The 25,120-nt window shown below is 32.0% G+C and overlaps 4 protein-coding genes across 6 annotated transcripts; 1 reads left to right on the top strand and 3 right to left on the bottom strand.

The window, feature by feature from the left end:
- Window positions 1–1,889: 1,889 nt before the first annotated feature.
- ARL1 (ARG1-like 1) lies at window positions 1,890–5,227 on the top strand. Its single transcript, XM_079087952.1, has 11 exons — window positions 1,890–2,296; window positions 2,841–2,964; window positions 3,055–3,137; window positions 3,228–3,339; window positions 3,422–3,526; window positions 3,616–3,756; window positions 3,856–3,964; window positions 4,048–4,196; window positions 4,267–4,320; window positions 4,541–4,770; window positions 4,897–5,227. Coding segments are annotated over exons 1-11 (1,245 nt in total). The 5' UTR covers window positions 1,890–2,159; the 3' UTR covers window positions 4,898–5,227.
- A 673-nt stretch (window positions 5,228–5,900) lies between these two features.
- On the bottom strand, window positions 5,901–7,629 carry LOC145109621 (Putative thiol-disulfide oxidoreductase DCC). Its single transcript, XM_079046827.1, has 3 exons — window positions 7,234–7,629; window positions 6,597–6,764; window positions 5,901–6,458 (listed from the first exon to the last, which is right to left on the bottom strand). Exons 1-3 carry the CDS (start codon window positions 7,472–7,474, stop codon window positions 6,238–6,240), a joined length of 630 nt encoding a protein of 209 aa, XP_078902953.1. The 5' UTR covers window positions 7,475–7,629; the 3' UTR covers window positions 5,901–6,237.
- Window positions 7,630–9,932: 2,303 nt separating this feature from the next.
- LOC145109620 (S-adenosyl-L-methionine-dependent methyltransferases superfamily protein) lies at window positions 9,933–12,084 on the bottom strand. The gene is made up of 9 exons (XM_079046826.1): window positions 11,950–12,084; window positions 11,752–11,808; window positions 11,282–11,379; window positions 11,074–11,143; window positions 10,923–10,971; window positions 10,735–10,823; window positions 10,623–10,670; window positions 10,430–10,489; window positions 9,933–10,232 (listed from the first exon to the last, which is right to left on the bottom strand). Exons 1-9 carry the CDS (start codon window positions 12,007–12,009, stop codon window positions 10,122–10,124), a joined length of 642 nt encoding a protein of 213 aa, XP_078902952.1. The 5' UTR covers window positions 12,010–12,084; the 3' UTR covers window positions 9,933–10,121.
- Window positions 12,085–17,921: 5,837 nt separating this feature from the next.
- Window positions 17,922–19,656, bottom strand: LOC145109690 (DNA-directed RNA polymerases II and IV subunit 5A-like). Of its 3 annotated transcripts, none has more exons than XM_079046884.1 (5): window positions 19,544–19,656; window positions 18,907–19,126; window positions 18,639–18,818; window positions 18,428–18,541; window positions 17,922–18,127 (listed from the first exon to the last, which is right to left on the bottom strand). In XM_079046884.1, the coding sequence occupies exons 2-5, from the start codon at window positions 19,105–19,107 to the stop codon at window positions 18,002–18,004; spliced, it is 621 nt and encodes a 206-aa protein (XP_078903010.1). In that variant the 5' UTR covers window positions 19,108–19,126; window positions 19,544–19,656; the 3' UTR covers window positions 17,922–18,001. The 3 variants fall into 3 exon arrangements, with proteins under 3 accessions (XP_078903010.1, XP_078903011.1, XP_078903009.1); XM_079046885.1 differs by having other exon boundaries at window positions 18,907–19,122; window positions 19,544–19,650; XM_079046883.1 differs by lacking the exon at window positions 19,544–19,656 and having other exon boundaries at window positions 18,907–19,450.
- Window positions 19,657–25,120: the final 5,464 nt, after the last annotated feature.

Genomic DNA, 25,120 nt, shown 5'->3' with positions numbered 1-25,120 from the left:
AGTTTATGTATGCATGAAATCCATATAAGACATTGTTTCTTTTAATCTTAATTTTTAACGATTTTAACAAGTACAAAAAAGGTTCATAAGTATATGATACGTTATTTGTAACTTATTGTTGATGAGTGTATTTTTATTTTTCAAAAATGTAAAGTGTGTAAAGTTGATATTTTTTATGTTTTTTAAATAATTTTATTTTATGTGCAAATAATAACAATATACTTCCTACTTATTTCATTTTAGTAGACATGTTATTATTTTTGTCAGTAGTGGAATATATAGTACATTATTATTTTGTAAAAAATAATAATAATATATCATTGAGATGAAAGAATAATAAAAAGATTGTTTTCTTTCTATATGAAAGAAATATTGCTTTAAAAAAAATGGACAAAATAAATTGGTATATTCCATCTTTTCTATATACAAGTTTATGTATGTATGAAATCTTTATAAGACATTGTTTCTTTTAATCTCAACTTTTAACGATTTTAACAAGTACAAAAAAGGTTCATAAATATATGAGAGGTTATTTGTAACATATGGTTGATGAGTATATTCTTATTTTTCAAAAAGGTAAAGTGTATAAAATTGATATTTTTATGTTTTTTAAATAATTTTATTTTATTTACAAATAATAATAATATACTTCCTACTTATTTCATTTTAGGAGACATATTATTACTTTTGCAGTAGTGGAATATATACTACATTGTTATTTTATAAAAAGTTTAATAACAATATATCACTGAGACGTAAGAATAATAAAAAGATTGTTTTCTTTCTTTATAAAAGGTATATTGCTTTTAAAAAAAAAGGGACAAAAATAAATTGGTATATTCGATCTTCTCAATATACAAGTTTATGTATGCATGAAATATGCATAAAACATTGTTTCTTTTAATTAGTTCAGATTTAGACATGCTAAAACTAAAAAGAACTGGTTACTTCTGCCTTAATTTGTATTGTTTTCTTTTTGCTAGCTTTTAATATAATTGTTTAGTTAAATAAATATTTGGTTTCATGTACATATAAAATTTAATCTCAAAATATATATATCATTTTTTTTCAATAGATACATTAAACATAAATGAGTATTTAAAGTCAAAAGATGGCTCAATCCATCCGGGCACACATTTTACCTAATTACATTTTCCTTTCTTACAACCTATCCTTCATCATTGCTCCCTTTATTTATCGATCTGAACCCCATATGAGGATGACCTCCCACCCATGTCTCTGATAACAGCCATGCCTAATTGTCTGTCACATCTTCCCTGACCTATTAGCTCTAACGAAGAAAAAAAAAAAAAAAAAAAAAAAACAGTTTTTTCATAGCGAGTCGTAGGATGCATCTCCTGCAATGATGATGCATGTTGCATTCCCTCCGCCGTGTTTATCATTATTCATCATTGCTCTTGTCCCGTTGTTGCTCTTCCTTGATCAATCTCAAACGCTAGTTCCACGTAGCAACAACGCAACACATTGTTTATTCTTGTAATTCTATAATTTCATCATGTTCGTTCAAAATATCTCTAATACTCCATAATATACCCTCACTTGATGAGTCTTGAGATGGTACAACTTGGACCATTGTGATTACCTATTTTTGTATGTGAAAAATGTTTGGTGAGATGTTATTGTTTTTATGTTAAAGTTGATTATTATTGTAGAATTTGTTCGTTCATTTATTCATATTAAGATTATATATTAGTAAAAGGAATGAAATAGTCTATGTGGATGTATCAATGAGCTTATTCCAGACTAAAAAAATCTTTCAAAACCATGGTCAAGGATTCAAAATACAAAAGGATGAATGTGTAATAATCAAAAACCATGAGGGGTTATTTGTAACATTTCATACGATGACAAAACTTTTATCGACAACACTCTTTCTCCCCCAGTGAGGGAGGCCAGCCACCAAACCAAACGGAGCTGAGATTGTCTACAACGCAAAAGGGTTTCTTTGTTGTTCCAACTGTTCATCGTTTCTTCTGCTTCTCCGTCACAACAAGAATCTCGCGTTCAAATTTACAAGAATTTGATCTCGTCTCCAATTTCAATTTTCAGATTTCACATTAAAAAGGCCTTCGTATTTTTGGTAGACATTTTTAGGTTTTTCTCAGCGCCGAGTTTTCAATAGTTCAAAATTATTGAAAATGCCGGCTCATAAGTCGAAATCGGAGAAGAACGATTCAGAAAAACAGTCGCTGAGAGACCCCTACGATGTTCTCGGTGTGTCTCGCAACTCCACAGATCAAGAAATCAAAAGTGCTTATCGTAAATTGGCTTTAAAGTATGTTATCTTACAATTCCTCTCAATTTTTTCAAATTTTTTCAGAATTAGTTGCTAAAATTTCATTTTCCTGTACGTGATTCGAAGTAGTTTTTCGTTAGCCATCTATGTCGCTTTTAGATATAAAGATGAATTATGTGTTTACGACTCTGGTAAAACCGATAAATAAAATTATCTCGTAAAGTTCATCCGCATTGCTGGCGTTGTAGTAGTAATTCATTTGAATCATTACACATGGATTTGGTATTTGCGTGATGTGGTTGTGTAGATTTTTTTCAGTTGCCCTAGCCAAAATGATTTACATAATTGCGACAGATGATTCGTTGTGTTGGAGTAATTTCAGGAAGGATTAGAAGATTATTTTGTCTAAAAAAAAGCTCTTAATATGTTTCTTTGTCCTTTTTGACATATATGTCAATTGTAAACAAATCTGGATCTTATATCTTCATCTTTTGAGTGTCACCATTTGTTAGATCAAAACTTTGAAGCTATTCATGAACTAATTCTTTTATTCTGATGGATTTATGTCGATACTGTATCTTAGGTATCATCCTGACAAGAATGCAAATGACCCTAAAACAACTGATATGTTCAATGAGATAACCTTTTCCTACAACATATTATCTGATCCTGATAAACGTCATCAATATGACACTGCTGGTTTTGAGGTCAATTTGTCTTTGATATTTTCAGCCCTTTTTTTTAATACCATGTTTTTTTTTTTTTTTTTGCTAACACAGTAGTCATCATGGTTGCAGGCTGTTGATAGCAAAAACCAAGATTTGGAGCTAGATCTTTCAAGTCTAGGTGCTGTGAATACCATGTTTGCTGCAATTTTCAGGTGTTTTTAACATTTATTCCTTCTGTTTATTCATCTTTATGCTTGCAAGTTGCAACTCTCTTTGAAACTATGTTTTATAAAACAATGCAGCAAACTTGGAGTGCCCATAAAAACTACTGTATCTGCTACTTTGTTAGAGGAGGCACTACATGGTACAGTTACTATTGAGCCAATTGAGTTAGGGCAACCAATTGTTAGAAAGGTAAAAGCTGCTTCTTCTTTATTTCTTTCTTTTTCAAGTTTTATTTATTGTGATTGTTCATTTTATTTGTATTTGTGTACAGGTTGAGAAGCAATGTGCTCATTTCTATTCTGTTACAATAACAGAGAAACAAGCACAAGCTGGATTGGTTTGCAGAGTTCAATCAGCAGACAAGAGCAAGTTCAAGGTTTGTAACAATTATTATTTTTCTGTCCGAATTGAACTTATGTAATATTTATCTCTTTATTTTTCCTAAAAAGTTTCATTTTTTTGCAGCTTTTGTATTTTGATCAAGAAGAAAATGGGGGATTGAATCTTGCACTACAGGAAGATAGTGCAAAAACAGGGAAAGTGACATCAGCTGGAATGTATTTTCTTGGTTTCCCAGTCTACCGATTAGATCCACCATCTAATTCAGTAAGTTATATGCAATTATAATTAAAAAAAAAAAAAAAATTGTGCTTATTTTTACATAATCTTAATTCGGTTTTTAATTTCTTGTTGAGTTTGCTTCAGATGGGATCTGTAAAGGATCCGGATGCTGTTTTCTTCAAAAAACTCGATGGATTTCAGCCATGTGAAATACACGAAATAAAAGCCGGAATGCATACATTTGCTGTTTATGGTTAGACTTGTTATCTAGTTTGCTGATAATGTTTAATGTTTGACTATTAATCATCAAATATCTCAATATCATCATGTTTGTAGGTGATAATTTCTTCAAAAGTGTGAGCTACACAATAGAAGTTCTTTGCACAGAGGCTTTTGTGGAAGAAAAGGAGAGCTTGAGAACAGTTGAAGCTCAGATCTTGTCGAAAAGATTGGAGCTTTCAAAGTTTGAATCCGAGTATAAACAGGTTGGTTAATTTTATAAATTGATATATATACTTTTTTTCTTTTTGGTATTTAATGTTTGTATATTGACAGGTTCTTGCACAATTCACAGAGATGACTGGTAGATATGCCCAAGAAATGCAAGCGGTAAGTTCAAAAAATGTCATACATGGATGTTTCTTTTTTTATTTGGTCTTTTGGAATGTAAGGGTCATTTAGTCTCGTTCAGACGGTTTATTCGGTATAGGAAAGTAACAAACTTTATCGAGAAACACGTAATAGGAAAATAAAACAAGGCCGTAGTTTGGAGGTTATGGATGAAAGAAGGGTAGATAAGTAATTTTACTATGTACTACTTGTTATGTAGATTGATGAGCTTCTTATGCAACGAAATGAGATACATGCATCGTACACAATGGCTTCACCAATGAAGCACAGTAGCAGCAGTGGTCGTCGTAGAAGTAAGAGCAGAGGGGGTGGATCAAAGGAATCAAAAGAAGATGGCCAACAAAAAGCAACATCAAGGGAAAGAATAAAGAAGAAGAAATGGTTCAATATTCATGTAAAGGTTGACAAAAAGAAGCCTTGTGGGAGTTGGTAAGTAGCACCATCAATTTTGTCCCATTAATGACTCAACATCAAAAGTAACACTAAAAAGTAAAAAGTTCATTTGTTTTGTTATATGATAATCTAATCTGACATTTAAAAAATTTATGTGATCAGAACCAAAGATGTGAAAAAGGAAGATGGGACCCACAGAACTGAAGGGGGAATCAGGAATCTCGCTGGTAAGTCGGAAAAAGCTTATATTTGACTACATATATGATGATATGGGGGAAAACAATCAATGTGTTGTAAATTTTTTCACCATTTGAAAATTTTACAAGTGATTTATGCACAAGAATTTCCAGCACCAATGCTTTTGAACGTGTAATATTGTTATGGTTTTATGTAGATCATGGAAAACTCATCTTATCTGTAAATTTGCTATCTTGATGTTATTTAGAGTTTTACTTTTTGCTTCTTGCAATTCAAAGAATATGCAGTTTGTAAATTTCATTAGTTATTTACTTATCAACTTCATTTTTGTTTCAATGCATGTAAAATATGCGGTTGTAAATTTCATTAGTTATTAATGAAACGATTAGTTTTATAATATTTTTCTTTTGGAATTATGTAATGAGCTCAATCCTAAAAAAATATGATCAGAATCAACGGATCAAAATGTGAAGCTCTTCAAACTAATATTTGAAGCAATTTAATATAACAACAATAATAATAATAAACATATAAAAGAAATCACTTAGAATCTATTTATTTTTGTGAATTATAATTATTTGGGCAAATACATAAAAACCATTATATTTTTACTATCCACTATATAAACAATTCTTTCCGTGTCAAATTTAGTGGTTTTATTGAAAATTTTGACACTAAATATTCCACTAAAGCCACTAAACTTTGATAAAGTTTTTCTTTTGTAAACCACTTTAATCTGCTATATAAATAGAAGGTCATTGCAGGTCAAAAATGGTCGATATAAAAATAATTATCAAACTTGGGTGACTTTACTGATAAAACTTAAATATAATGGTTAAACCCGAAAAATGACCAAAATATAATGGCTTTTATGTATTTTCCCTTTCATTTAAGCCAAAATATGATGCATCAATATACCAACTAATGAGCCAATGTTTTCATCTTTTTACCAATCTATGCAACAAACATGAATCACACAGCTTTTCAACCAGTTAAACAGAGGAAATGACACAAGTTTTGGTCCTAAAACGAAACCCATTGCATACCTTGTATAATAAAAAAAGGTAAAACATAGTTGCATAAATGCACACCTTTAACCCTGATCTATTCATAAAAGGGCACAAGTTTTGGTCCAACACCCGAAACTCTGACTATAAATTAGGGACTCAAAAGACAGTAAAAAGTTCACAGGACCAAACATCATATTTGGAACTTCAACTACGCATTTACACCTCAAAAATCTAAGCTTCTATCTGAAATATGGTAAACAGGGATGAGAGAACTTACCTAAAACATGAAGAATTACTAGTCTGACCATTTCTTGTGAATCATTTCATCTCTATCAATAAACCTTTCAAGCAATTCTTTCTCTTTCAAGACTAAACAATTCGTGTCCTTACCAAACCAGTCATATCTTTTCTTAGCAATATAGTCATATGCAGCATCTCTTATTGGAATCGGAACAACCATGAGAGAGCTCAATGCTGAGTATGGCAATGGCAAGTAAGAAAGCACCTTCAGAGCAGCTGCAAAAACAAGATATGAAGACTCAAATATCAGTGTGTATATTCCTTTTAGCTCTTAATGGGGGGAAGAGGTTGAGCATATGAATTAACAATTTAACATATAACAAGAACTTTATGAGTAAAGAGAAGAGTTGTAACCAGTTGACCCTTGGTGGTATGCTTCTGGTCCTTCAATGAACAAAAATCGACGGAGAACATCCTCACGATCCACACCACACATTCTCATATATGGTTCAGCAGCTTTGGATTGCAGACAACAGAACTTGATTTTCCTATCTTTGTCTGCGTTGATCACTAATTTCACACCTGTGTAAACAAGATAAACGATCATATAAGGTTTCTTGAGAAAAGATGAAAATTTATTGCGAATAGATGTAACCCTTCGTGTGAGACTATGAGATCCTGTTCAATATTGATTGTGATTATGATTGTATCGTGTGAGACTATGAGATCCTGTTCAATATTGATTGTGATTATGATTGTATGAATCGTTCGCTGTTCGTCAAGTTTTTAAGGGTAGAGGAACAAAAATCCTATCCACCTTTTCAAAAACATAAATAGAGGAACAAAAATAGCTATGATCAGAAAACTGGAACTATGAGATCTCTCTAAACGTCAATCGGCCCTAAATTTGAGCATTGTTGGATCAAATGCACAATCAGTGAGTTCAGTCACAAAGTTTTCATGATTCGAACAATGTGAAGCAATTGCAATCGCTAAACTACAAATTATGCACAAACAAAAGCTTGATTCATGGAAGGAATCGAGAAGAAACCTCGATGACAGAGATGACAAACGCCATCATATATCACGACGCGCGGCTGGAGAAGCGTAGGTATTGTATCAGACTTCACAGAGTTAACCGGAGTGGATACAGGTACATCGTCCAAAACCAGATCATCCGCCGCTAAATCACCGGCAACACCACCAGAATGCAACGATGATGAGAAGAAACGCGAAGCATTTAACCTACTAGCTCCTGCTACACCTCTCCTTAACGTTGTCATCATCGTCATTAATTTTTCTTCACATACATTTACAAATCGTTCATATTTCAGGCAATTTCTTAAAATTCGTGAGCATGAACTCTCCAGTGTGTTCGAATTAGTTCCTTCGTCTCCAAGCAGGAGTAGTGATCAAGTGTTTTGGTGTTCTTGGCCTAACGAAAAGATAATTCGCTTTAAACCGTCCGATTTCAGTGATTGAGGATCAAACCGTCGATTTTATTTCTTATTCAACGGTACATGTTCCCGATACGAACAGACGTCCATATCCGTTACTTCTTGTTAAAAGGATTTTTGTACTTTAAAGTTTAAACAACGTTATTAAATTTATATTGTCAAAAAAATACTATTGAAACTAATCATAAAATAAAATAAAATAATGTTAGTGTCCATTTAAAACTCATCATATTTTTGTCCTTACGAGTTACGAGACTATCTTTTTGTAATATAAATACTGCAAATTGCAAAATTGGTTTATGAAATAGTCATCACTCATCACCATATGAAACTTATAAAGAATAGAAAAAATTGCATTTTTTTACAAAATAATCATTTCATAAAATATGTCGTTCCTCAAAATATCATTTTTTGTATTATCTTTTTACAGGTTGGTTGTGGTGGGTCAATTTATACAATAATTTTGTAATTCACAATAAATTATACTACAAAATGAATGATCCTTTTGTTATAAAAGTTAAAAAAATAAATAAATACAAATGATCATTTATCTAAATATGGTATCAGTTGTGAAAGTTCAAATCCTGTCTAAAACATATATGAAATTAGAGTAAATATCAGATTACCCTTTCAAAAAATGAAGGTAAATAATGGTATTTTGTGATAACGTAATAGTCTTATTAAATAGAACAAATTACTGAAATCGTCCTTGTGGTTTGGGTAAAATTGCGTGTTTGGTCCCTAACTTTTTTTTGCACTCGGACCATCCCTATTGTTTATATTTGTTGCACGTTCAGTCCCTACTACACCTGAAATGACTAAAATACCCTTTCTTTTATTTTTATTTGTTTTTCTATTTTTCTATTATTGATTTTAAATTCTAATAATATTATCTTTTTAAGAAAAAAGTTTAACAAAAATCTTCTCCCCTCCATTGCCTCCCTCAGTTGATGTTCCAGATTTGTACCCCAAATCAGCCACTGTGGGTTCATCTTCTCCGACTGCCACGTTCTCCGAGGGCCTTCCTTCTCCTATACCGTCGGCGAACATTGAACCCCTCACCATCAAAAATCTTCCTCGCCCTAGATTCACCCTCCGCCCCGTCATTTCTTTCTACCTCATTCTACACCTACTGAAATCAAATCAAAATCAACTAAAATCAAATCAAAACCAAATCAAGAAACAAAACCTGCAAAAAAACCAACTGAAATCCAAATCAACACCAAAAGGCAACAATGGAATGCAGATTAAAGAAGAATTTATTCAACGCATATGGGTGGAGACAGATGACAACCCCGATATCACGAAAACCCAAAATTCGAACCAGAAGAAGAATGTGAAAGTATGTTTCTCATGGTTCATCAACAGACAGTCAAGAAAGAAGACAATCGAGAGATACAGTCGAGAAAGAAGACAATCGAGAGATACAGCGTAAGTGTTCTGTTCTTTTACCGATTTGGGAGGGGAATGAGATAATCGAGCAGAAGAAAACCATTGAAAAGGGTTTTATTGGGTATTTATTCGTGAGTTGGGGTGGGGTGGTGGGAGCTCAAGCCAACTGTGGATGGTGAGGAAGCGGCGGTGTAAAGTAGAAGAAGATGGTCGTCGTTTGGAGGTTGGATGGTCGGAATCACATCAATCTCAACGGGAATCACAACAAGAAAACGACCTCCTCCCCTCCATTGCCTCCCCTCAGTTGATGTTCCAAATTTGTAGTTGATTGATCATTGATCATTTTTTGTAGGATTTGATTTTGATTTGTGGTTTGGCTTAGTATTGATTGAATGTTTTGATTTTATAAAGAGTAGTGGGGATAGTTGTAGGTTTTCATTTTATAAACCAAGGTTACCGGAGGTTGCCGAAGGTAGATGGTGGAGGTGGAAGGTGGAGGGGAAGGGGAAAATGGTAAGTTGGACCCACTTATTTATAAATTACTTATAATTTATTTTCTTTAATTAATAAATAATTTATAAATATAGAAAAACTGAAAAAGAAAATGTCAAGGGTAATATAGTCTTTTTATCTCTACAAGGGACTGTAGACACAACAAAATGATATGTTAGGGACTGTCCGAGTGCAAAAAAAAAGTTAGGTCCCAACATGCAATTTTACCCAAACCACAGGGACGATTTCAGTAATTTGTTCTATTAAATATCACAAACTACTATTAAAATTATTTTATCTCGTCAACAATTAACAAACATTTTTTGTTTCAACTTACTCAAAATGGCCATTTCCTAAAAATACGTTATTTTTGCCAACAATTTCTAAAATTCGCTAACCAAATTAGACATAGTGAAATGATGTTACAACTACTTATAAAATTATACTGTTTTAATTCATAGCCAACTTTATATTTTTTCTGTACTAACAATATACACACAATTTATAAATTACCAACAAAAAAAACCATAAAAACCATCCCAAAATCAGTCTTCAAAGTCAACATCTTTAATGCGAGTGGTCAATGCAACATCTTTTTTCATGAAGAAGATTCTTGTTTTGATTTAGGAACAAATCGCCATAAGTCAACAGCAATGTCAACGTCTTTTTTCTTGTGAAATTTGTATAGTTTTGGCAGATCATATCGAAGCTGGCAAATTTACAAGATATGTTAAGAAACTTACAATAGCAACGTACTTTCATTAATTTGTTTATAACATTTTATGATCTTTTTTTTATTACAACATTGTATGTTGAAAGCACAATTCTATAAATGGAAATATTTTTCAAAGTAAAATGCCTTGATAAGAAAAAAAATATATAAAAATACAATGTTATTTGATGTACCTCACATATAACCTCAGCACTGCTAGCATTGTAATCACGCAATGCTGCTCTTTTGATATGCTACAATCACAAAAACAAGAAAAATATTCAACTTTTTTTGTGGGATTTTAATATATAGATTTTTACGAAATTTGGTTTATTGTAAAACCTTTTTTTTTTAAATGTAATTTTCATGAGTGAAAAAAAGACATACTTCTCTTGTTGTTGTCTTGTGCAATGAATATACAGCTTCAGAAGCAACCTGATACATTCATATTTCATACAGATTATTATGACACTAAAAGGAATGGATATTTTATTTTTACCTTCAATGCAACAGATAGAAACTCCATGTCAACTCCTTTTTTCCGTGTTCCAAATGGAGGGTTCATTACAACAGTATCAACAATTTGACCTACAAAAATAACAAAAATTATCAAATATCAGTAATTATTAAGTTTTTTTTAGCATACAATAAAATGGAATTTAGAAAAAGGGTTATAAGATAAGTGACCTCGCCAATTTAAATTCTTGATTTCGCATTGAATTAAACCCATTTCGACCTGGTAAATAAATCACCATAAAAGAACCTTAAATCAGATAACTAATAATTAACAAATCTTGAATAATAAAGGATAAAGGGTGTCTGCTGATGTCATAATTACCTCCAGATCATCAGCGTTGATTGATGCAATTTCAAGGGACTCATCATCAACATCTATGCCAATGACATGTCTATTAAAGACCAATTTAGAGTCAAATTGCAGATACATAAAACACTTTCTGCTATGCTCACTACAAACTGAAAGATTAACCACAAAATCTGACAGAAAAATAAGCCATGAACAAGATTTTTTTTAAGAAAAAACTCACTCTGCATCAAGGAGAGTGGCAGCAAGACCTAATGTGCCACACCCACATCCAAAGTCTGCTACTACTTTGTTGCTTACATCCCCATATGAATTCTCTGCCTACATCAGTAAAATTGGAAAACTCAAAGAAATGATAACAAATAGGGCTTTTATCAACAAGCTTCCATTGCCGCTGCTACATATTACAGCCAAACTAACAAAAACAGCTCATTGATACCCCTGCTCTAAACAAACAGAACACGTTTGAATTCATGACATCAATCGAACTATTATAATGAACGCATTTGTAATCAAGGTGGATGTAGTTAGTTGATCAGTTTTTCCCCCCAAAACTGAGGCAATTCATATGAATATTGAAGTCGAGTATGAAGAATATGAGCTTAGTTTCAATTTTTAGACCTAGAATACCATCTCAACACAAACGTACAAGAACAATCGGAACATAGAAGAGAAGGGAGACGGAGGAAGTACCGTGTATAGCATACGAGAAGCAATGTGAGCTCCAGTTGGATATTGTTCCAGCTCAATCTGCAAGTCATAGATAACCCAAACACTTGTTCATGTGTAAATCTGAAATTAGCCTTTTTTCCAATTCAACATGAAAAAAAGCTCATGTAGAACAATCAGTTTACAGATACGTGCAAAGTATATGAATGTGTATGAATCTACCTTGGGATTGTCGAACTGTTGAAGATTACCGAGTAGACTTTCTAGTTGCTTAAGCTTCATCACTTTCAGGTGTATGGATGATTCTGGGCGTCAACAGTTCCTTTTGGGAAAAAACGTATAAGCAAGAACCCTAATCAAATTAAATTTCGTAAATAACAAAAAGACAAAATTACATAAATGGTCCCTGTATTTTATAAAAAGTCACAAGTTTAGTCGTAATTTTTTTTTGATGAAAATGGTCTCATGGTTTCAATTTCTTGTTGGTTCCCAACCCATATAAAATGGTATTTTTAAGTTTTTTTATTTATTTTTATTTATTCTAATATCAAAAAGGGAAAATGAAAATAGGCCCCACCCACCCCTCTTGCACCCTATCCTCTCATTTTTTTTCCTCTTCTTAACCACACGTCTTCTTCTTCTCGAAAAAAAAAAAAAAAAAAAAAAAAAAAAAAAAAAAAAACTACATCCTTTTGCTTACAAAACTATTTGTTGGAAAAACTTTCAATTAACAAGAATGTTGCACCCCAACTTACAACTTCAATCTCCTTCCGTGATTAGAAAAATCTCAATCATAACAACATTGCATAAAAACGCACACGTGCCCCTAGATTAGGAATGAAAACTCAGAAGGTTTGAACCACATTTTCCTTATCCCTTCGTCATTGTTTTGCATATGGTTCGATTTTGACGTGGATATGAACATCCATACTTGATGTTGTTCGATTCTAATTTTGCATATTGTTTTAATTTGGTTGACACTGATTTCTGAGTTTCTTTAAATGTGGGTTTCTATTTGTTTAGCACAAAATTATATGTTTGAATATGTTGTTGGTGTGGGAAAAATGAGTTATTGAGTTCTTGATGTGGTTTGATTTGTGGAGCATATTTTAGGTGGTTTGATGCTGATTAAACTTCTATGTTGTTGTGACCCGCAAAACCCTAACCCCCTATAAAATGGAATTAAATGTGCATAACATAGTTCCTTAGTATAAAAAAATCGATTATCAAATCTGGGTTTAGTGGGAAATCATTTCCAAACCACTTTTCAAATGGTATGAAGTCGTCTTCAAACCTCTATTTTTTACATGTATTAGTAAATCAATTTCTTTTTTTTAAAGATAATATGTTTAGATTTTGGTTTTAAATATATGTAGGTTTGGGCTCATTAATTTTGAAAATGTAGATTTTGAATATGTACATGTTTGAGTTCATAAAATGTTAGTTTAGTGTGTTGTTCATACCAGAGAAGGGTTTGGGGGTTTTAAACGGTGGTGGTAGTTACCAGAGAGTGGTTGTTGTGATAACGATTAGCTGTCTGTCCTCAATCTTTATAGTATGTTATTAATCCCCCCCCCCCCATTTTTTTACTGATATTTTGTGTTGAATTTTTTTCCTTTACAAATACAACCATCCATATAAAATTTTTATCTTGTCAAACAGTTTATCTTATACTCTTGATTTAATCTTTCTACTACAAAAATGTCTTATCTAAGCAACCAAAAGATACTAATTAGAAACAACCCAATTCCTTCATCACTCTACCCATAAATGGACCGACCTATTTTTTTTCATCCTGCATTTTATTATGGCGGTATGGGGCCGTACATTCACTATCCAATGAAAACTGAAATCTCGGTTACCCTAATTGAATTCAACATCTTCGAATGTGTTCCAGAAACCCAACCCCAAAAAGCTCAAAATGTTCCGATTAGAATACCAGAGCAGTTTCAAACATGTTGAATTTTGGAATGTTGTCAAAGATTGTCCAAAATGCCATTTATTTCAAACGGCTGAAGCACATATAGGTGGTTCTAAAATAACAAAAACATCTGACTTTGACCACACTACGTCATCGAATGCTCGTGTTATATTTAACCTCAATGATGTTGACACAATTGATATTTCACCATCTACCTACCGAATGAGAAGATACAAAACCAAACAAAGAGACATAGGTAAATCATCAACTCCAGATGCAAACAATTTTAATGAGCTACACGAAGTGAAGTTGGAGATCGCAAACCTAACTAAACCTTTGAACAAATATTCAGAGTTCGCACAAAAAAATGAACTTAAGGAAAAAAAAAAGCTCATAACATGAAACTTTATATGCAAGACGTGAGTAACTTCGCCGGAGAAAAGCATGAAGTGGCTTTGAAGATAAAAATATAACCCTGTTTTTTTTGTCTTTCTTATTATGTGTCTTAGTTTTTAATTTCATGTTATTTTAAATTAATAAAAGTATTAGTATTTATTAAAATTAAATTGTTCAAATAAAATAACAATAAAATATAGCATGACAAACATAGAAGTAAAATATTTATGGAAAAAATAAAATGGCAATAACAATTATACATAAATGGTCATATGTGAACACTTCCAAAAAGTTCGTTATCTATATGTGTACAAGAAAAAAAATAGTTACCCAGATTTGAACAAACCGAAAAGGTGAGGGTAAATTACACGAAAGGTCTCTGCGGTTTGGGGGTAATTTGCGCGTTTAGTCCCTAACTTATTTTTTTAACTCGGATGATCCATACTGTTTATTTTTGTTGCATGTTTGGTCCTTGTCTTACCTAAAAAGGCTATTGTGCCCTTATTAATTTATTTGTTAATTAATTTTCTTATTTACGTATTTACTTTTTATATATTTGAAAAACATAATAAACCCCACATATTTGTATCTCCTCACTTTAAACCTGAAACCACATTTGAAAATTTTAATATGGGTCCCATCAGTCACCATCTCTTCTCTCATCCTCCTCGACTTCTATTTTCTTTCCATCTTTAGTGACATCGACGTCTTCACCGTCCCTTCTTTTTCCGGTCCTTCAACTTCGGCGAACCAACACCACAACACACTGTCTCTTCATTGAATTTTCCACCACCACAACCCAATGCATCACAATCCTTACAGGAAAAGAAAATTGATATCAGAAAGAAAAATCTGAGAACCAGATCAATTGAAAACCATAAACTTCAAATGCAAATCAAAACATGAAACTCTATAACAGCATTCTAAGCTTTAACTCATCAAACGATGTGTTTTTTTTATATTATTGGTCTCCATTCTCTGATGCTTTTAGTCTCTAGTAAATTTAAATTTTTATATTTAATATCTTAAACAATAAAATTCTATAAAACCACAATGTGTTTTTTTACCATGTCAAATCTAGAGTTGTTAACAAAGTGGTGTATTTTAAAAAGATATTACCAAAATGGTGTGGTTTTAAAAATATTTACCATCTAGGTTAAATTTTAATACCAAATCAAAATTAGAATGTAAAATAAAAAGAAAAGAATTTGAGTTATCAAGGTAATTAAGTTTTCGGTTTGTTTACATCTAGGTAACTTTTTTTATGTACACATGTAGGTAACGAACTTTTTTGGAAATGTTCACATATGACCATTATGACCGGATGTAACCTTCTACAGCCGTCATAATGGTCATATGTGACCACTTTCAAAAAGTTTGTTACCTATATGTGTACAAAAAAGAAATAGTTACCCAGATGTGAACAAACTAAAAAGTTAATTACCATAATAAGTCTATTTCCCTTTGTTTTCCCCATCATCATTTTCTCTTCCAAACCAATCAACATTAAAGCTTCATATTCTTCTATTTTATATATCATTCTTTTCATCATAGTTTATGTTATTGAAATTGTATAATTCTCTTATTTCATTAATTTCACTGTAAGTTTTTATTCGGAAATATTTGTATCTCCTCACTTTAAACCTGAAAACCACATTTGAAAATTTTAATATGGGCCCCATCAGTCACCATCTCATCTCTCATCCTCCTTAGCTTCTATTTCCTTTCCATCTTTAGTGACATCGACGTCTTCATCGTCCCTTCTTTTCCGATCCTTCAACTTTGGCGAACCAACACCATAATACACTGTCTCTTCATCGAATTTTCCACCACCACAACCCAATGCATCACAATCCTTGTAGGAAAAGAAATTTGATATCAGAAAGAAAAATCTGAGAACCATATCAATTGAAAACCATAACTTGAAATGCAAATCAAAACATGAAACTCTATAACAACATTCTAAGCTTTAGCTTATCAAACGATGTGTTTTTTTATATTATTGGTCTTCATTCTCTGATACTTTTAGTCTCTAGTAAATTTAAATTTTTATATTGAATATCTTAAACAATAAAATTCTATAAAACCACAATGTGTTTTTTTACCATGTCAAAACTACAGTTTTTTTTATTTTTTTTTTATTTTTTTTTTGTTAACAAAGTAGTGTATTTTAAAAAGATATTTACCAAAATGGTGTGGTTTTAAAAATATTTACCATCTAGGTTAAATTTTAATACCAAATCAAAATTAGAATGTAAAATAAAAAGAAAAGAAATTGAGTTATCAAGGTAATTAATTTTCCGGTTTGTTCACATCTGGGTAATTTTTTTTTTGTACATATGTAGGTAACGAACTTTTTTGGAAATGTTCACATATGACCATTATGACCGGATGTAACCTTCTACAGCCGTCATAATGGTCATATGTGACCACTTTCAAAAAGTTTGTTACCTATATGTGTACAAAAAAGAAATAGTTACCCAGATGTGAACAAACTAAAAAGTTAATTACCATAATAAGTCTATTTCCCTTTGTTTTTCCCATCATCATTTTCTCTTCCAAACCAATCAACATTGAAGCTTCATATTCTCCTATTTTATATATCATTCTTTTCATCATAGTTTGTGTTATTGAAATTGTATAATTCTCTTATTTCATTAATTTCACTCTAAATTTGTATTCGGACATCATACAATTTGCATTTTGACTATTTGTTTTATGGTTTTGAAATCATGTGTTTCATGTAAATTTGCTTCAATGAGGTTTACAAAATTATTACCGTTTTATGGTTTTAATGTAACTTGGTTTTGTGGTTGTATTGTTTCATTTGCTTCAATGAGGTTTCGCAATTAATTTTATGGTTTCACTATAATCATTTTATGGTTTCACTGTAATTGTTTTTTTTTTTTGAACGGCCACTGTAATTGGTATGGTTATATCCAGTGTTGTAAAACTCGTAGTGTTGGCCGATTACTCCTCCGAGTACTCGCTACTCGGCCCCTTACCGATGCGAGTTACAGAATCCCGAGTACTCCCCAATCGGCCCTTACTGTGTTGTAAACTCGGTCAACTCAGTGATTAATATGTATAATATACTTAATGATTTATTATTTAACACGCACACACACATTTAATTATTACTACACACACACACACACACATATATATATATATATATATATATATATATATATATATATATATATATATATATATCTTAAATTTTCAGTAATTATTTATTAAAGTAAGCCTATTATGTGCTTTTCAATTTTTGTGTATTCACATGTCTCTAATTTTGTTATATATTTTAATCAACTTATGATTTTGACATATATAATTTCTCTAAAAATATTTCTACATGAATTAGAAAATCCGAGTACTCCCGAGTACTCGCTACTCGGTAGTCGGCCGAACAGGTACCGAGTTCTACAACATTGGTTATATCAAAGAATTAAAAATTGCATTTAATCATGTTTCCGTAATTTTTTTTTTCAGTCGATCAATTCATATTTGGTGTTAACTAACTCGGTGTCAATATTTCATGGTTTGCAATAGGTGGATTGTATTGATTTGGTTGTGGTGTATACAGGGTGATTTGTATTGAATAACAATTATTTGGATTTATTTTTATTAGTTGAACTTACTTTAAAACTAAATAATAAATTTAAGTTATTTATTATTTTATTTTATTTTTTTTAATTATTTAATGTGATATTATACACTTATATTTTATAACATTTGACTAAATAAATATAATAATTTATTATTTTTAAACAGAAAGTAAAATACTCATATGTTTAGTTTCATATCAACACTTTATCAATTCAGTACATTAGGACTTAAACAGAAAAAAAAAAAAAAAAAAAAAAGTGCTTTAGTCTAATAGTCAAAATATGAAAACTGATTAACGATACTTGTAGCCAAAAAAAATCTTCCAAAAATTGACGAATTCAAAATTCAAACAACATAACGGTAGGTGACATAACGTCCAGCCGTCTCACTTGGCCTAATAATTTTCATAACTTGACCACGTTTTAACCCGTAATACCGTGCTATTGGATCCGACACTTGAATTCGTGGCAGCTGCATTCCATCAAAACCAAAACCACTCATCACTTTTCATAACATCTATTTTTGTCACTATTTTAGACATAAGATAAGTAATTTAGATATAAGTTATTGATTAAAAATTATATATTTGGACTATCTTCTTTTTTTTTTTTTTTGCTCTTACGCAGCAGATTGTCATTTTATGATAGAAACTAAAAATATGGTTATATTAAAAATAAGAGTATATACTAAGCTTCTAAATATGGAAGTTAATTTAGCGAATAGCTCTTTGGAAATTTGTTGTATATATGTTGAGAAAATGTGAGGAATCACCTGTGTTTCTTTGACAGTGTATCTTGCTAACAAAGTCTTTTTTTCTTCATTTGTAAGCACCTGGTGCTCAGGAACTAAAATATGATCTTTAACATTCACCAACAACTCTGCTTCCTGAACTTGCAAAATTAAAAACCATATCTCAAGATTCAAGATATCACTGTGCACTATAATAATTAATTTCTAATCGTGAAATCACTAAATTAATCACCTGGAAAACTTCCAATTGAAACTTTGTAGCGATCTCACTCATGCAGTTTCTGGCAATTGGTGTAAGATTTTCAACCACAACCAATATTGCTCGGATTACGTTTTCTGATTTCATGCGTTCAATGTAAGTCTTCAAGGTCTTAACACCAACTTTTGGTTCATCGGGGAAGAAGACATAGATCTGATTTGAAAATTCTGATAATTAATGTATGTAAACAAGAAAATGTGAATATATAGAAACGATGATTAGAAGGTATCTGGAATTAAACCTGATCGGAGGAATCATTGGCATTGGCTTTACTGATTATGAGATCTTCTCTTTTCATGTTTTCACCGAATTTCCTGAAGAATTCGTTTAATCCAATATTGATCTCGAATTCTCCAACCAGATAACCTCTGTCTCTCAGCATTTGCATAACAGTTCTGCGGATCCGACACAAACGCTTCATTTCTTCTTCCGATAGCGTCATCTTCGTACCTTTTCTCTGTCTAATTAGGGTTTACCCACACACACAAAAAAAGGATCATCCATGTCGATTCAATCTATCTAGGTTTACAGGAGATATCGACGATGAAACAACGAACAAACTTAAAAATTCGAAATATCATACACATCACACACGTAATTTTATGCCTATGGACCGATTAATTAAAAGAAAAACCATCAATATCCCCGTTACATAGCTAGGGTTTACAACAGTGATCAACGAAAAAACTCTCAAACACGATTGCGTAGATAAAAGATGAAACATATATGTGGTGATGAATTTGATATTTTATGTAAGAACGGGAATCAAATCTAACGTATATAAATCAACATCGCCTTTTCGTATACGTGATCATGCAATGATCAAAATATAATGACATGGTTGAAACCAAAAGAAGCAACGGAAGAGACAAGTGTACCCGGCGGTGGTGGAGGTGGAGATGATCGTGAAAGGCGCGGGAAGAAATGACGAATTGCCGATCAGCTGCCCGTCTGCCCGTACCAGTACATGATGTGTGTTCTAGAGGATGTACATGGACTAGCGAGCAATTTTAGGACTCTGTTAACTCTGCAAACAGGACTACTTAAAAGCCCAATTTAGCCCACTGTTATGTTCGGATTGACATATATAGTTAAATATATTAATTTAAAAACAATTTGACCCATTAGATTAATAAGTTGATCTTATATTATATTAATCAATTTATTTCTTAGTATAATAAATTTGTTAACAGACCAAAGTCTACCCATTTAAACTACAACGTTCTGTATAAAAAATTTAAAGTTTAGGCTTATTTACTAAATAACCATTCTTTTATTTTTTTTATTATAAAATGATCACTCAAATCGCTAAAAAACTGTGAATTCACGAGTTACTTCTTCATAAAAATGCTCACTAATTTTAGCTGCGAATTAATGAGTATGTCAAACTTGCATATGAGAAAGAGTGAAGCTTTCGCTAATTTTAGTTGCGAATTAGCGTGTATGCTTCATTTTTGTTGTTGATATTTGATGTAACCTCTTTTGTGGGCTAAATGTACAAAATGTTTTTACCGTAAATGATGTTTCATTTTAATGTTTTTAAATGTATAAAATATTGGGTGTTACATCCATATCAACTGGGAAAGGGGACGAAACATTCTTTTTAAGGATGTGGATAAATCTTCTTCCAATAAGTGTTTTAAATCTGTATAAGAAGGGTATCACATGAGAACATTGCAGTTAAAGCATGTCCATGTAAGAACAATTTAAATATGGATGAACCCTTACATGTACCCATGTCGGTTGGTCTAAATCAGACAATATCTTAGCAAATGTATTTGAGGTGTTTAAATTGGTATTATGGAATACGTTATGTGAACTAGATACTCGGATTGGTATGTGATTATATGCTCAAAACGTTGACTACGAGTGATGAGTGATAATATGCCTTAAGGTGTTGAGTTTAGCATTTATTGTTTATATGCTTTATGCTTAAATGTAATATAACTTTATCTTCATCATGTAATTTGGGATTAGGAATCTTGAGGTGACGTGTAGTGACATAATAAAAGGAAACATTAGGAGATTTGTATAGCTCTTGGAAACTTTGAGAATTTTGGTTTTAATAACCGTTTGTAAGGATGTTTGATCTAAAATAAAAATGTTTGGGTGGTCATTTTTTTAATTTTAATTTTTTTTTAAGAAATTGAATATCCTCTCCTATCTTTTGTTCCTACCAATCATTTCATCCATTTAAATGACGACATGTGTCATATTACTATCTTAAAATATCATTAAATTTCATTAAATGAGAATTAAATATTACACATGTCACCATTTAATTGGATAGAATTATATGTAGAAATAAAAGGCAATAGGTTATTTAATTTCTTTTTTTCTTTTTTTCTTTTTTAAATTGGCATGTCTACATTATGATCTAGTAGTTTAGTGAGTTTATTACAACACTTAGAAGTTTTGAATTGAAGATAATATAATATCTTAGATATTCTAAAGGCCTAATCTTTCTAATAAGAGAAGAATCGTAACACATGTAATATAAGGTGAATCTTTCTAATAAGAGAAGAATCGTAACACATGTAATATAAGGTGAGTCAATTTCATGTAATGTTTGAAATAATTTAGAGTATTTTCAATGATAAACATATCCTATCATTTAATATTTTTGTCACCTTATTATTGTAATATTTTTAACCTCTAATTAAATGAGCTAAAATATTCATAAAACCTCATCATTTAATTAGCCATCTTAAAACAAGTTATACTTTAATATGAAATATTTTGAATTAAATTAACATTAGAAATTAATATATAAACATTGATAGAAATATTTAAGTAGTTAAATAAATGAAAAATACTTAAAATTAGAATATAATTAAGGGGTTAAAAATAAAATATGTTCAAAGTATAAGGTTAGATGTTTAAAGTTTTATACTATATTGATTACTTTAATATATATTGAATAGTAAATAATAATATAAATACATGAAAAGCAATTTATCCCAATGATATTAAATGAAAATAAATAATAGAAAAAAAAAATTCTAAAACAAGTTCTCATTGAAGATGCTCTTAGTATTATAATTAAGTTACTATTTAGCCATAAATTTACATAATATGAACGATTTAAATAATTATGAGATTTTAAGTACTCAAAAGGATAAATTAGAATATATTATTGTTAACTTGGTGTTATTTTTAGCAATGAGTAATATTTCTTTGAAAAAGATTATTCTCTATTAGCTCTAGTGCAACTAAGGACGGAAAAAAAACCTATGGGAAACGCGAAACATACACCCGGTCTGATCGGATAATCTTTAAGTTGATCGTGGATAGGGACAGGGATGGGGAATCCGAGAGTTCGGTTGGTGCTTTAGAGTCCAAGGGTATAACCGTAAAGTGATAGTTCGGGCATTTTATGAATTTTGGATTTGATTTCGGAAAGTTTTAAGGCAAATAAGAGTTAATAGGGTTGTAGAACTTCTCATTACCTTTCTGTGGATATAAGGATCATTGAAATCGAAGTTGAAACGAAGAAGTTATGACCGTTTGAAGTTATGACGGTTTTGGGTTAAGCCGTGTACGCTAGGCGTACGGGGAAGTACGATGGGCGTACTAGGGCATCCCTGTTGGGCGTACCAGGAGTATGCTGGGCGTACACGATCAGTGCCTAAACCTTATTTTCGTGGTTTGAGCCCTATTTAAGCTCCTTAACTTCCCCAAACTCATTTCATTATCAGCCTCCACCTCTCCAACACCCTCCCTTGAAACCCTAACCCTAGTTTGAGCCTTGTGAGCAAAAAAAGGTGTTTTTAAGTGCTTTGGAGTGTTCTTGGTGCATCGTGGAGAAGAATGAGCTCATTAGAGAAGTGTTGGTTGCATTGGAGCTAGTAGATCCAGACTTTGTTCACCTTGATCTTTTTTCTAGAGGTATAAAGCTTGAATCCTGATGATGCATTTGTTAGATCTAGCTAGTTTTGGGTGTTATGAGTTTTTGGTCACTTTAGTGCATAAGTTTTAGATACTGAAAGTTTGTGACCTTGTTATGGATAAAGTTGGAAACTTTACCCATCTAAACATCATATTGATTCAAATCTAAAGGTTGGAGACTTAGACTTAATGGATTAAGTTGAAAAAGATGCACTTTTGGTCCTTTGTAGACTTAAGACTAGATCTTGGTTGTTTGGACCATTCTAATGGATAAAGTTGGAAACTTTATCCATTATGGAGTCATTAGGAACCATAAAAATGTGACCTTGGTCCCTAGTTTCCTCCATGCATGGTCTTGGATGTCTTAATGGGTTAAGAAGTTAGGGTTTTTGGACATTGAAGACTTAATAGCCATGCAAGACCCTAAAGTTGGAAACTTTATGGTTAAGGATATCATTTGAGGGTTAGATCTGGATTTTGGACAAAAGAGCTTAAAGGATTAAGCTCTTGATGAATTGGCAGGACGACAGCCGCGTATGCTGGGCGTACTAAAGGGTTCGCTATGCGTACATGGTCCTTGACAATTGTATGAAAGACCAGGATCTGGCCCTTGACAATTGTATGAAAGACCAGGATCTGGCCCCTGTCACTTGTATGTAAGATCGAGATTTGGCCCTCGACATTGCAAGGAAAGACCATAAGGGTAGCCCATGACACTTGTATGCAGGACCGGGATTTGGCCCTTGACATTCCAAGGAAAGACCATGGGGATAGACCATGACACTTGTATGTAATACCGGGATTTGGCCCTCGACATTGCAAGGAAAGACCACGGGGTAGCCCATGACACTTGTATGTAAAACCGGGATTTGGTCGTCGGCATTGCAAGAAAAGACCATAGGGGTAGCCCATGACACTTGTGGTATTTTGAGGAACTCACTAAGCTTTGTGCTTACAGTTTATGTTTATGGTTTTTATGTATTTCCAGTACGAAAGTGAAGGGCCCGACGTGACTGCACCGCATCCACCAGAGTTTTCCACATTGGCAATTTTCAATATCTGCTATGATCTTTAAATAATATGTTCACCTTGATTGTTTTTGGAACAACTCGTTTGTATGTTTTATTGTTTTAAAAATGAAAATTTTACTATGAATTTTTGGGACGTTACAAATGCACACCCATAGCCATTCAGTTGCCACACTTTACAAGAACATGTCTTCTTGTCTAAATCCACAACATAAGACTGCCAATTTTCTCGTCTCAAACTGGTTTAAACCAGTTGGTAGAACCTGCCAATATCTAAAAACATTGGTATGAAGTTAGTATATGTTAATAGTAATCAAATTAAAAATCTAAAACATTTTTACCTTTTAGCTTTTGTAACTGCTTAAGTAAGGTTATAATTGTTGGACATGGTTTAAATTCAGGCCATGAACTACTTTTGATGCTCAAATTAAACTGTCTTTCCATAACATACAATATAATTTCTTCTAACATTGTGATGATTGGTTTTTTCCTTGCATCTCTTATGACATTGTTAAAGCTTTTTGATAATCCATTTTCTACTACATCACACATACTGCCCTCCTGAAAGAAAGCTCTGCACCATGATTTTGGGTTCTTCTCCATATTCAAAGGTTTCAGAGTTAAGAAGTTGGATTTCCTTCACTGTTGTATTAAATAAAGGCTCAGTAGATGCTTTACATGCCTTCCAAAGCATCCTCTCATAATGTACTCCTGTGAATCTTTTCCTAAAGGTGGCTAGAATATGCCTTGCACACTGTCTGTGTTCAGCAGTAGGCAAAATCTCTTTCACAGCCTCCAACAGACCCTACACAATAAAGGGAAATTATTAAAACAAAATAACTACATTTAAGTTAAAATGAGAGGATATACTAGTTTACATACCTTATGTTGATTTGACATCAAAGTAAAACCAAAACCATTTACCATTTCTGGATCATCTAAATTCTCCAAAAGCCATTTCCAATTCCCATTGTTTTCCACACAAACAACTGCCCATGCAATTAGAAAGATATGATTATTAGCATCCATTCCAACTGCACATATTACCTCTCCAGTACGTAAGCCCTTCAAGAAACACCTATCCAAATTTATTACTCTTCCGCAACTACCTCTCCATCATTGCTTTAGTCCCTCAAAACATATGTAAAACTTACTAAAATAAGTCTTCCCATCAGTCATACTATTGACATCCATCTTCACAGTTGATCTAGTGTTTGATCTTCTTATCTCCTCACCATAAGAGCAAAGCTCTGCATAGTGCTCAACAAGTGTGCCTTCAATTAGCTGAATAACATGTTTCTTTGATATCCTAAATTGACCCATACTCACATCTATTCCAAAATTTTGTTTGACCTCTTCCATAAGGAACCTAACACTTATTTTTTACTTATGTAAGAACTCAGTTGTAAAATGGTTGCCGATTCAAGCATAGCTAACAATTGATCCAAATTTGGAATTTCTTGCATAATTATGCTCATTTATGAGTGACTTAATCTGGAAAGAATGTTCTTCACTCATCCATGAGGCCCAAAGTCTAAA

This window comes from Lactuca virosa, chromosome 4 (genome assembly GCF_052849685.1).
Source record: "Lactuca virosa cultivar CGN04683 chromosome 4, Lactuca_virosa_CGN04683_v6, whole genome shotgun sequence".
In the NCBI taxonomy this organism is placed as follows: domain Eukaryota; kingdom Viridiplantae; phylum Streptophyta; class Magnoliopsida; order Asterales; family Asteraceae; genus Lactuca; species Lactuca virosa.
The sequence above is the reverse complement of the archived record's forward strand: the minus strand, read 5'-3'. Positions and strand labels throughout refer to the sequence as shown.

Excerpts from the sequence above, each read along its gene's own strand:
- LOC145109690 (XM_079046884.1), bottom strand. The coding sequence starts at position 19,107 with ATGACGCTATCGGAAGAAGAAATGAAGCGTTTGTGTCGGATCCGCAGA. Across the intron at positions 18,819-18,906 it reads CCAATGATTCCTCCGATCAG|ATCTATGTCTTCTTCCCCGA; the intron begins GTTTAATTCCAG and ends TTTTCAAATCAG. Across the intron at positions 18,542-18,638 it reads TTCAATTGGAAGTTTTCCAG|GAAGCAGAGTTGTTGGTGAA; the intron begins GTGATTAATTTA and ends TTGCAAGTTCAG.
- ARL1 (XM_079087952.1), top strand. The coding sequence starts at position 2,160 with ATGCCGGCTCATAAGTCGAAATCGGAGAAGAACGATTCAGAAAAACAG. Across the intron at positions 2,965-3,054 it reads ATGACACTGCTGGTTTTGAG|GCTGTTGATAGCAAAAACCA; the intron begins GTCAATTTGTCT and ends TCATGGTTGCAG. Across the intron at positions 3,138-3,227 it reads ATGTTTGCTGCAATTTTCAG|CAAACTTGGAGTGCCCATAA; the intron begins GTGTTTTTAACA and ends AAAACAATGCAG.
- LOC145109621 (XM_079046827.1), bottom strand. The coding sequence starts at position 7,474 with ATGACGATGATGACAACGTTAAGGAGAGGTGTAGCAGGAGCTAGTAGG. Across the intron at positions 6,765-7,233 it reads TTGTCATCTCTGTCATCGAG|GTGTGAAATTAGTGATCAAC; the intron begins GTTTCTTCTCGA and ends TTGTTTACACAG. Across the intron at positions 6,459-6,596 it reads ATACCACCAAGGGTCAACTG|CTGCTCTGAAGGTGCTTTCT; the intron begins GTTACAACTCTT and ends TTGTTTTTGCAG.
- LOC145109620 (XM_079046826.1), bottom strand. The coding sequence starts at position 12,009 with ATGAAGCTTAAGCAACTAGAAAGTCTACTCGGTAATCTTCAACAGTTC. Across the intron at positions 11,380-11,751 it reads CTTCTCGTATGCTATACACG|GCAGAGAATTCATATGGGGA; the intron begins GTACTTCCTCCG and ends TTACTGATGTAG. Across the intron at positions 10,824-10,922 it reads CAAGAATTTAAATTGGCGAG|GTCAAATTGTTGATACTGTT; the intron begins GTCACTTATCTT and ends TTATTTTTGTAG.